At 37.9% G+C, this 12,768-nt stretch overlaps 1 protein-coding gene across 25 annotated transcripts in view; it reads left to right on the forward strand.

The window, feature by feature from the left end:
• GIGYF2 (GRB10 interacting GYF protein 2) overlaps window positions 1–12,768 on the forward strand; it is a 160,576-nt gene that overhangs the window by 119,801 nt on the left and 28,007 nt on the right. For all 25 annotated transcript variants that reach the window (XM_063595303.1, XM_008965735.5, XM_003813135.5 and 22 more), the window contains one exon: window positions 2,666–2,824. In XM_063595303.1, coding sequence (XP_063451373.1) covers window positions 2,666–2,824 — 159 coding nt within the window. The remainder of the gene's footprint in view (window positions 1–2,665; window positions 2,825–12,768) is intronic.

Here is a 12,768-nt window from a genome sequence, read left to right on the forward strand (position 1 = left end):
AGAATCTCTGTTTTCCACCAACACCCACTGTAGGGATATTCTTCAGTCCTAGTAAACCACTAGAATTGATATTCTTTGCATATTTCCTAGAGTTTTATAAACCAGTTAGATTTCAGAAGTTCTGTCCTTGTGTCTAAAAACAATGAGAAAGTAACTTTGATGTGCAGCATTAAATGTCAAATTTTAAAAGTTACATGGGCTTTAAAAAAATTGTGCTAACATATACATAACATAAAATTTACCATTTTAAGTGTACTTTCAGTGGTGTTAAGTATATTCATTCATATTGCTGTGCAACCCTCACAAACATGTCTGTAGAACTTCTCCAACTTTGCAAACTGAAACTGCATATCCATTAAACAAGGAGCCCCACTCCCTCCATCCATAGCTCCTAGTAACCACCATTCTTCTTTCTGTGTCTGTGTATTTAAGCTAACTCAATTTCTTATGTAAGTAGAATTATACAGTATTTGTCCTTTTGTGTTGGGCTTATTTCACTTAAGGTTTATTCATATTGTAGCATATATCAGAATTTCCTTTCTTAAAAAGGTTGAATAATATTCCATTGTGTGTTTATCCATTCCTATTTTGTTTATCCATTCCTCTGTTGATGGACATTTAGATGACTTCCACGTTTTAGCTATTGTGAATAATGCTGCTGTGAACACGGGTGTATAGATACCTGTTTGAGTCCTTGCTTTCAACACTTTTGTGTATACACCTAGAAGTGGAATTGCTGGATCATATGGTCATTCTCTTTTGAATTTTTTGAAGAACTGCCGTATTGTTTCCCACAGCTGCTGCACCACTTTATATTCCTACTGACAATGCACAGCCGTTCCCAGTGTCTCCACATTCTCACCAACACTTGTTATTTTATTTTTTTGGTTTTGCTTTGTTTCTTTTTGATAATGACACTTTTAATGAGCATCAAGTGATATTTCATTGTGGTTTTGATTTACATTTCCCTAATGATTAGTGTTGTTGGGCATCTTTTCACATGCTTATTGACCATTCAAATGTACTTTAAAAAAGTATCTTTGGCTAAGACTTCTGCCTTCTCTTTATTCTTTCCCTTAATGAACCTTTTCTCCCTATTTTAGTGTTTCTAAATAGGGAGCAAAAAAAACTCTACACGTATATTTGCTTTACAACATTTTCCACAATATAGCTGAGCAGAAACCAGAAAGATAAGACACATTTTATTTTTCCCCTAGAAAGTAGGTTTTCATTTGAAGAAATTTAGACAGAAATCACCCAGCAATAATTTTGAATGTAATGATTTTTGCATGTGGTGTGAGATGAGGGTCTGACTTCATTCTTCTGCCTATAGATATCCAGTTTTCCCACCACCATTTATTAAAGAGACTGTCCTTTCCCCCATTGTGTGTTTGTGGCATCTATGTCAAAAATCAATTGAGTATAAATGTGTGGATTTATTTCTGGGGTTTGTATTCTCTTTTTGGTTTTTTTTTTTATTTTTTTGGAGACAGAGTCTCACTCTGTCACCCAGGCTGGAGGTATATATTATTTGTACTTGTGTTTTATAATCCTCCTTTTGACATGAATTATGTCATCTTTCCATGTCAAATGTGTATCTAAAAATCTACATCATCATATTTGCTAGCTGTATTAAATTTCATTTTATAAGTAAATTATAATAAGTTGACCAATTCCCTATTGTTGGACATGAGGGTTGTTTCCAGTTCTTCATTGTTAGATAAGTGTTCGAATGAAAGTCCTTGTAGTTAAGTCTTTGCTTAAGGATTTATAACCAGCGAGGTATATACTTTTAATGTTTTTTGGTCTTTTTTTTTCTTTTTTTTTTTTTTGTTGTTGGGGGGAATTCACCATTCATGTGCTTGGCTCATTTTTCCATTGGGGTTTTCCTAGCTTCACTTGAAAGGATCCACTCTTTTAATAGCCCCACAGTCTAGCCTTTACCACTTGTTGCTTACTTTTTGGCCCCAAGAGGTGCTCTTTGAAAAACAAAAAAGATCCATGCTGAGATGAAATGAGAACTACAGTTAATTCTTAGAGTCACACTATGCTGCAGCATATAGAGGCTCTAAGGATTATTGCAGTAAAAAAGTATGTTTAGTTCTGTGTTGCGCAGTTTTCTATAAATGATCTCAACAATAGGACTTCTTTCTGTGTAATACTTAATAGTATTGGTGGGACTTTTGATCTTCAGAACACGTTCTGGGACACATGGCTTTACTCATTACTTCTGACTGGGAGAACTTATCTTACCCCAAATTTTTGGTGGCTATGTTGATTTGCCCTCTCTATGCCTTAAGTTCCCAGTTAATTAAAAAAATAGGGATTAAAGATACCAGTGGAGAAACCAAAGCTATACTTCTAATGTAGCTCTTTCTACGGTTAATCAGTAAATGATGTAGCTAATATAGAAACCAGGGTAGACTTCACAGTTTATTGTAATTTAACTGCTAATATTTTAAATTCAATTTTCTTTTCATTGTAATGCGTCCAATTCCCCAATTTACATGTATACTTTTTACTCCAGATCGTGATTACTTTTATGTTTACTGTTTAACAGAGTCTTAGCAGCAGATAGCCTATTACTTTCCAAATATGACATAATAAATTGAATGATAGACCTGAGTCCCTCCCCCACCCCCCACCCTCCATCTTTTTTCCTTAGGAAGAGGCTCTGCGTCGCCAGCGGGAGCAAGAAATTGCATTAAGGCGACAGCGAGAAGAGGAAGAAAGACAGCAGCAAGAAGAAGCTCTTAGAAGACTGGAAGAGAGGAGAAGAGAAGAGGAAGAAAGGCGGAAGCAGGAAGAATTGTTACGCAAACAGGTGACCAGATGGTTTTGTCTTCTAATTGTTCCTTTGAAGCTGGGAATTAGTGATTTAGAAAATATTAGGACATTAAGGTAGCCTATCTAAAATATTTTCAGGTTGCTAAAAATTAACCAAAAGAAACCTAACTGGCTCTTATTCTGTCTAAATTTCTTCAAATGAAAACCTGTTTTCTAGAGGAAAAATAAAATTTGTCTTATCTTTCTGGTTTTTGCTCAGCTGTATAGTGGAAATGTTGTAAAATACATGGTTTTTTTAAAAGCAAGTTTCAGACTAAAGCGGAATAGTACAACAAATTCTCATAAATCACCCAGCAATAGTTTCTTTTTTTTTTTTTTTTTTTGAGATGAGTCTCACTCTGTCGCCCAGGCTGGAGTGCAGTGGTGTGATCTTGGCTCACTGCAAGCCCCGCCTCCTGGGTTCATGCCATTCTCCTGCTTTAGCCTCCCAAGTAGCTGGGACTACAGGCGCCTACCACCATGCCTGGCTAATTTTTTGTATTTTTAGTAGAGACGGGGTTTCATTGTGTTAGCCAGGATGGTCTCAATCTCCTGACCTCATGATCCACCCGCCTCGGCCTCCCAAAGTGCTGGGATTACAGGCATGAGCTGCTGCGCCCGGCCATCACCCAGCAATAATTTCTAACGTAATGATTTTCATGTATGGTATGAGATGAGGCTATGATTTCATTCTTCTGCCTGTGGATATCTAGTTTTCCCACCACCATTTATTAAAGAGACTGTTCTTTCTCCATTGTATGTTTTTGGGATCTATGTTAAGGAGCGTAAATGTATGGATTTATTTCTAGGCTTTGTATTCTCTTTTTGGTTTCTTTTTTTCTTCTTCTTTTCTTTTTTTTGGAGATCAAGAGCCTCACTCTGTTGCCCAGGCTGGAGTGCAGTGGCGCGATTTTGGCTTACTGCAACCTCCACCTCCCCAGCTCAAGCGATTCTCGTGTCTAAGCCTCCCCAAGTACCTGGGACTGCAGGCAGGCATCACCACGTCTGGCTAATTTTTTTTAATTTTTAATAGAGATGGGGTTTTGCCTTGTTGGCAGGCTGGTCTCAACTCCTGGCCTCAAATGATCTGCCTGCCTCAGCCTCCCAAATGCTGGGATTACAGGTGTGTCTTTTTGCTTTCTTGACAGTGTTCTTTGAAACACATAAATTTTTCACTTTGACAATGTCCAATTTATCTTTTTATTTTACTTATTTACTTACTTACTTTCTTATTTTAAGACAAAGTCTCGCTCTGTTGCCCAGGCTGGAGCGCAGTGGTGCCATCTTGGCTTACTGCAGCCTCTGCCTCCCAGGTTCAGGCAGTTCTGCTTCAGCCTCCCGAGTAGCTGGGACTACAGGCATGTGCTGCCACGCTTGGCTAATTTTTGTATTTTTGATAGAGATAGGGTTTCACCATGTTGGCCAGGCTGGTCTTGAACCCCTGACCTCAGGTGATCGCTTGCCTTGGCCTCCTAAAGTATTGAGGTAGAGGCATGAGCCACCGCGCCTGGCCAATAATGTCCAATTTATCTATTTTTTTTCTTACAAGTTGTATACTTTTAGCTCTTACTTTTAGTTTGGATTCCTTATATTCTCAGTACATGTCCTTTGTTAGATAAATGTTGTGCATACTTTCCTCCAGGCTATAGCATGTCTATTTATTTTCCTAGGGGATCTTTTGATAAGCAGAGATTTTTAATTTTGATGAAATCCTATTTGTCTTTTATTAGTGTTTTTTTGTTTCTATGTAAGAAATACTTGCCAACCTACAGATTATTAAAATATCTCCTGTATTTTTTTTAAAGCTTTATAGTTTTCGTTTTACAAATAGTTTGAATTGTTTTTTCTGTGTGATACGAGGTATGGGTTGTTCCAGTGCCTGTTTTTGCAAAGTCTTTACTTTTTCTATTGAATTTTTGATGCTTTTGTCAAAGTCAATTGTATAAATATATATATATATATTTTTTACTGGACTCTTCCCTTTTCTTCCATTGATAAGTTTGCCTGTCCTTAAATGAGTACGCACTGATTTGATTACTACTGTACCTTTATAGTAACTAGAAGTAAGTCAGTATGTCTTCCAGCTTTGCCTTTTTATTCAAGACTGCTTGACTAAGATCTTTTGCCTTCCTATTAAAACTTAAAATTATCTTCTTAATTTCTATATAAGTAAAAGCCTCCTGTGGTTATGATATGGATTGTGTGGAATCTAAATTGAAGAGAATTCACATTTTAAGATATACTGAGGCTTCCAGGCAATGAACATGGTATAACTTTCCATTTGTTTATGTTTTCCTTGTTTTTTCTCAGTACCATTTTGTTTTCGTTATACAGGTTATGTACATCTTTAAAAAACTGATTTTTTTCTTTTTTGCTATTATAAGTGGAATTTTAAAAGTTTATTTTCCAGCAGGCTGGGTGCAGTGGCTCATGCCTGTAATCTCAGCACTTTGGGAGGCCAAGGTGGGCAGATCACGAAGTCAGGAGTTCGAGACCAGCCTGGCCAACAGGGTGAAACCCTGTGTCTACTAAAAATACAAAAATTAGCTGGGCGTGGTGGCGTGCGCCTGTAATCCCAGTTACTTGGGTGGCTGAGGCAGGAGAATTGCTTGAACGCGGGAGGCGGAGGTTGCAGTGAGCCGAGGCACCCCTGCATTCCAGCCTGGGCGACAGGGCAAGACTCTGTCTCGGAGGGGGAAAAGCTGTTTATTTTCCAGTTCTATGGAATTGGAATTGCCAGTTCTATAGAAATGGAATTGATTGGTTTTCATATATAGATCTTATATTCTGACACCTTGTGAAACTCAACTTACTACCTCCAATAGTGTTTTTGTTGATTCCTTAGGATTTTCTATGGAGTCTTATTGATAAATAGGAGCAGTTTTAATTCTTCCTTTCCAACCTTGGATAGAAGTGGTTAAAATGTATAATAGCCTTGTTTCCAGTATTGGGGTGAAAATGTCCGGTATTTCACCATTAAATATATTGATAGTTTTTCATAGGTATCCATTATCCAGCTGAAGAAGTTTCTTTCCAGTCCTAGTTTACTGAAAGTTTTTCAATGAATAGATACTGAGGTTGTAAAATGCTTTATCTGCATTGATTGATGATCATTTAGTTTTTTCATTCTGCTTATATGGTGAATTATTAATATTAATAACTGAGTTATTAATAACTGAGGTTTGAAGGTTAAGTCAACTTTGTGTTCATGGATTACCACCCTACTTGATACATGTGTTAACCTAATTTGGTACTGTTTTGTTAAGAATATTTGCATCTGTGTTCATGAGGGAGAGATAGGTCTACAATTTTCTTTCTCTTTTTCCTTTCTTTCTTTCTTTTTTTTTTTTATTGAGATGGTCTCACACTGTCACCCAGGCTGCAGTCTTGGCTCACTACAGCCTCAACCTACCATGCTCAATCAAGCCTCCCACCTCAGCCACCTCAGTAGCTTGGGCCACATGCTCATGCCACCACTCCTGGCTAATTTTTTTATTTTTTGTAGAGATATGGGGTCTTGCTGTGTTGCTCAGGCTGGTCTTGAATTCCTGGACTCAAGCAGTTTTCTTGTCTCAGCCTCCCAAAGTGGTGGGATTACAGGAGTGAGCCACCGCACCTGACCTATAATTTTCTTGTAATGCTTTTGTCCCCTTTTGGTGTTAGGTTTATACTGGCCTCTTAAATTGGAATGTGATACTTTCATTGTTTTCCGAAAAAGTTTGTGTAAGATTGGAATTATTTCTTCATTGAATAGAGGCATATCTCATTTTATTGTGCTTCACTTTCTTGTGCTTTGCACGTATTTCATTTTTTACGAATTGAAGGGCTTGTGGCAGCCCTGCATCGACCAAGTCTGTTGGCCAGCAGCATGTGCTCACTTTGTCTCTGTGTCACACTTCGGTAATTCTTGCAATGTTTCAGATTTTTTTTACTGTTATATCTGTTACGGTGATCTGTAATAAGTGATTTTTGATGTCACTATTGAAATTGTTGTGGAGTGCCGTGAACTGTGCCCATGTAAGGCAGCAAACTTAATCCATACCTATTGTGCATGTTCTGACTATTGACTGGCTATTCCCTGTCTCTCTTCCTCTCCTTCGACCTCCCTATTCGCTGAGACACATCATTATGGAAATTAGGCCAGTTGATAACCCTACAATGGCCTCTAAGGGTTCAAGTGAAAGGAAGAGTCATGTCTCACACTTTAAATTGAATGCTAGAAATGATTAAGCTTAGTGAGGAAGGCATGTCAGAAGCTGAGATAGGCCAAAGGCTAGGACCCCCTGTGCCAGTTAGCTAAGTTGTAAATGCAAAGGAAAAGTTATTGAAGAAAATTAAAAGTGCTACTCCAGTGAACACATGAATGACAAGAAAGCCAAACAGCCTTATTGCTGATATGGAGATAGTTTTAGTGGTCTGGATAGAAGATCAGACCAGCCGCAACATTCCCTTAAGCCAAAGCCTAATCCAGAACAAGGCCTTAAAACTCTCTTCAATTCTGTGAAAGCCGAGAGAGGTGATGAAGCTGAAGAAGAAAAGTTTGAAGCTATCAGCGGTTGGTTCATGAAGTTTAAGGAAAGAAGCCATTTCCATAAAATAAAAGCACAAGGTGAAGCAGCTAGTGCTGATGTAGAAGCTGCAGCAAGTTATCCAGATGCCCTACTTAAGATCATTGATGAAGGTGGTTGCACTAAACAACATATTTTCAGTATAGATGAAACAGCCTTCTAATAGAAGAAGATACTATCTAGGACTTTCATAGCTAGAGAGGAGAAGTCAATGCGTGGCTTCAAAGCTTTAAAGGACAGGCTGACTCTCTTTTTAGGGGCTAATGCAGCTGGTGACTTAAAATTGAAGCCAGTGCTCATTTACCATTCTGAAAATCCTAGGGTCTTTAAGAATTATACTAAATCTACTCTGCCTGTGCTGTATAAATGGAACAGCAAAGCCTGGATGACAGCACATCTGTTTACAGTGTGGTATATTGAATATTTTAAACTCACTGTTGAAGACCTCCTGCTCCTTTCAAAATATTACTGCTCATTGACAATGCCCCTAGTCATTCAAGAACTCTGATGGAGATGTACAAGGAAATTAATGTTGTTTTCATCCATGCCAACATAACATTCATTCTGCAGCCTGTGGATCAAAGATTAATTTTGATGTTCAAGTGTCATTATTTAAGAAACATACTTCATAATGCTCTGTGTACCATGGGTAGTGATTCCTCTGATGGATCTGGGCAAAGTAAATTGAAAACCTTCTGTAAAGGATTCGCCATTCCAGATGCCGTTAAAGAACATTAGTGATTCATGAGAGGAAGTCAAAATGTCAACATTAACAGAAGTTTGGAAAAAGTTGATTCCCACCCTCATGGATGACTGTGAGGGGTTCAAGACTTCAGTGGAGGAAGCAACTGCGGATGTGGTGGAAATAGCAAGAGAACTAGAATTCAGAAGTAGAGCCTGAAGATGTGACTGAATTGCTATAATCTCATGGTAAAGTTTGAATGTGTCAGCAGTTGCTTCTTATGGAAGCAACTACTTCCCATATGCAAATAAAGGAGTTTCTTAAGATGGCATCTACACCTGGTGAAGATGTCGCGAACATTGTTGAAATGACAACAAAGGATTACATAAACTTAGTTGATAAAGCAGTGGCAGGGTTTGAGAGATTGACTCCAATTTTTTTTAAATTAAGTTCTAGGGTACATGTGCACAGCATGCAGGTTTGTTACATAGATATACATGTGCCATGTTGGTTTGCTGTACCCATCAACTCGTCATTTACATTAGGTATTTCTCCTAATGCTATCCCTCCCCCAGCCCCCCACCCCTCGACAGACCCTGGTGTGTGATGTTCCCTGCCCTGTGTCCATGTGTTCTCATTGTTCAACTCCCACCTGTGAGTGAGAACATGTGGTGTTTGGTTTTCTGTCCTTGTGGTAGTTTGCTTAGAATGATGATTTCCAGCTTCATCCATGTCCCTGCAAAGGACATGAACTCATCCTTTTTTATGGCTGCATAGTATTCCATGGTGTATATATGCCACATTTTCTTAATCCAGTCTATCACTGATGGACATTTGGGTTGGTTCCAAGTCTTTGCTATTCTGAATAGTGGCTCAATAAACATGTGTGCATGTGTCTTTATAGTGGCATGATTTATAATCCTCTGGGTATATACCCAGTAATGGGATCGCTGGGTCAAATAGTATTTCTAGTTCTAGATCCTTGAGGAACTGCCACACTGTCTTCCACAATGGTTGAACTAATTTACACTCCCACCAACAGTGTAAAAGCATTCCTATTTCTCCACATCCTCTCTAGCATCTGTTGTTTTCCTGACTTTTTAATGATTGCCATTCTAATTGGCGTGAGATGGTATCTCATTGTGGTTTTGATTTGCGTTTCTCTGATGACCAGTGATGATGAGCATTTTTTCATATGTCTGTTGGCTGCATAAATGTCTTCTTTTGAGAAGTGTACAAAAGCCAAAATAGACAAATGGTATCTAATTAAAGAGCTTCTGCACAGCAAAAGAAACTATCATCAGAGTGAACAAGCATCCTACAGAATGGGAGAAAAAGCTTTGCAATCTACCCATCTGACAAAGGGCTAATATCCAGAATCTGCAAAGAACTTAAACAAATTTACAAGAAAAAAACAACCCCATCAAAAAGTCGGCAAAGGATATGATTGACTCCAATTTTGAAAGAAGTTCTACCCTAGATAAAATGCTATCAAACAGCATCACATACTGCAGATACATCTTTCATAGAAATTAGAGTCAGTCAATGCAGCAGACTTCACTGATGTCTTATTTTAAGAAATTGCTACAGTCATCCCAGCCTTCAGCAACCACCACCCTGATCAGCAGCCATCAACATCAAGCCAAGACCATCAAAAAAGAATACAACTCCTGAAAGCTCAGATGATTGTTGCATTTTTTTAAGCAACAGATTTTCAATGTAGGTGAAACAGCCTTCTAATAAAAGAAGATATCATCTAGGACTTTCATAGCTAGAGAGGAGAACTCAGTGCCTGGCCTCAAAGCCTCAAAGGACAGGCTGACTCTCTTGTTAGCGGTTAATGCGGCTGGTGACTAAGTTGAAGCCAGTGCTCATTTACCATTCTGAAAATCCTAGGGCCCTCGGGATTTTCAAGGTATAGACATTGTTTTTTAAGACATAATGTGGTTAAACACCTGATAGACTACTTTAGAGTATAAACATTTATATGCACCAGGAAACCAAAAGTTTTGTACGACTTGCTTTATTGCGATCTTCACTTTATTGCGGTAGCCTGGTACTGAACCTGCAGTATCTTTGAGGCATGCTTGTGTTTGATAGAGTTCACCATTGAGACCATCAGAGCCTAGTGTTTTCTTTGTGGAGAGATTTTTTATAAAGTTCAGTTTCTTTGAATTATGTGGCTAATCGGGTTGTTTTATCAGTGTTTGTAATCTGTGTTCTTTTAACAAAGCTGTCAAATTCAATGGCACAATTTTATTCATTGTTATTCTTTTTATGCTTGGTCTGTAGCAGTAGTCCTCATTTTATTCTGCATATTGGTAGTTTGTGTTCCGTTTATCAGTCTTTTGAAGGATTGAACAAAGAACCGACTTTTGGCTTTGTTACTTATTTATCTTTTCGTTGATTCCTGCCACACAGTTATTTTCTGTCTTCTACTTTGAGTTGAATTTGCATCTTTTTCTAGTTTCTTAAGACAAAAATTTAGATAATAAATTTTAAACCTTTCTTCCTTTTTAATAAATACATGTAAAGCAATCTATTTCTCTCTGAGCATTACTTTAATTACGTGTCACACTTTTTAGTATGTTGCATTCTTTATTATTTAGTTTAAAGCACTTTTGAATATTTTTGTAATTTCCACTTTGGCTTATGAGTTATTTGAGAATGGGTTATTTAATTTCCAAGTATTTGGGAGCCTTTTCTTTTCTTTTTCTTTTTTTTTGAGACAGGGTCTCACTCTGTCACCCAGGCTGGAATACAGTGGTATAGTCACAGCTCATTGCAGCCTTTATGTCCCTGGGCTCAGGTGATCCTCTCACCTCAGTCTCCTGAGTAGGTGGGACCACAGATGTGTGCTACCACACCTGGTTAATTTTTGTTTTTGAAGACATAGGGTTTCGCCATGTTGCCCAGTCTGGTCTTGAACTCCCGGGCTCAAGCAGTCAGCCCGCCTTGGCCTCCCAAAGTGCTGGGATTACAGGCATGAGCCATGGTGCCTAGCCCCTTACTTATATTTAGTTCTAACTTAATTATATTGTAGTCAGAGAACACAATCTGTAAGATCCAAATTTTTAAAAATTTATTGACTTTTTTTTTTTTTGGTTCAGTATATGTCTTGTCTTGGTGAATTATTCCATGTGCATTTCTGGGTGGGGTTTTTTGTTTGTTTGTTTGTTCGTTTGTTTGAGTCCAGGTCTCACTCTGTTGCCCACAGCGAAGTGCAATGGTGTTATCATAGCTCACTGCAGCCTAGAACTCCTTGGTTCAAGCTATTCTCCCACTTCAGCCACCAGAGTAGCTGAAACTACAAGCATATACCACCATGCATGGCTAATTTTTTAAAAAGTTTTTATAGAGGCGGGGTCTTGGCTGGTCTGATGGTAGTGGGTTATCAGAATTTATTAAAATTATTAGTGTCACTGAAGTTAGTATACAACCCCCCACTGCTGAATCTAACTAGTTTTTTTTAAAAAGGAAACAAATTTAAAAATATATACAGTGTGTAGAGATGGGGTCCTGCTGTGTTGCCCAGGCTGGTCTTGAATTCCTGGCCTCAAACAATCCTCCTGCCTCAGCCCCCCAAAGTGCTAGAATTATAGGCAGGAGCTACCAAGCTTGGCCTCCTACATTTGAAAAGAATGTGTATTTCTCAATTATTGAGTGTAGTGTTTCATAAATGACAATTAGGTCAGGGTGGTTGATAACATTTAAATATTTTATATCCTTAATTAATTTTTATCTAGTTGTTATATTGATTCCTGGGAGAGATGCTAAAATTTTTTCAAAATTAGCCATGCATTTTCATCTCAATTATTGAGTGCAGTGTTTCATAAATGACAATTAGGTCAGGGTGGTTGATAACATTTAAATATTTTATATCCTTAATTAATTTTTATCTAGTTGTTATATTGATTCCTGGGAGAGATGCTAAAATTTTTTCAAAATTAGCCATGCATTTTCATCTTAAGAAAACAGATGCTAAAATCTGAAACTGCAGTTTTTGATTTGTTCATTTCTCCCTTTAAATGTTAGTATCTGCTCTTGTGTCTTGAGGCTCTATTACTACTTGCATATACATTTATATAGTTCTGTCTTCTTAGTGAACCTTTTATTGTTACGAAATGTTCCTATTTACCTCTGATTGTATTCCTCGTCTTAAAGTCTATTAAATTGACGTTAAGTTTGCCATTCTAGTTGTCTTTGGTGTTTGCATGGTATATATATTTTTTCCTTATTCCATTTTTGTATGTATCTACTGATTTTTATAATAAAAAAATTGTATAAGGAACATTCTGAATGGTAGATGATAGGGATTATGCATTCTGATTTGTTCCTTTAAAGAGAGTTTAGTTCTGGCTGGCAGTTACCTTGGTCAATTCAGTCTTCAACATTGCACCCCACTCATGGTAGAGCAGCAGAAATCTCTAATCTCAGTTACTGAGTTTTTCCAGCTTCCAGCTGCACCTTTTAGCTTGATCCCGAGGTCTACTTCATGCCTGTAGTTTATGAGCCAGCCAAGGATTTCTACAGATTTGGGGGCTCATCTCTTTCTGGTTCCCTTCCTTCTGATGGTCCCCCTTCCAAATTTTCCCCCCAGGTTAATGTCTGCTTCTTTATCCCAGAACTCTCTCTTTTGACCACCAAAACTGCTAGTAACACTTTGAGCCCCTTCCTGGTGAATGGGGGAGT

Source organism: Pan paniscus, chromosome 13, assembly GCF_029289425.2.
Source record: "Pan paniscus chromosome 13, NHGRI_mPanPan1-v2.0_pri, whole genome shotgun sequence".
Lineage (NCBI taxonomy): Eukaryota > Metazoa > Chordata > Mammalia > Primates > Hominidae > Pan > Pan paniscus.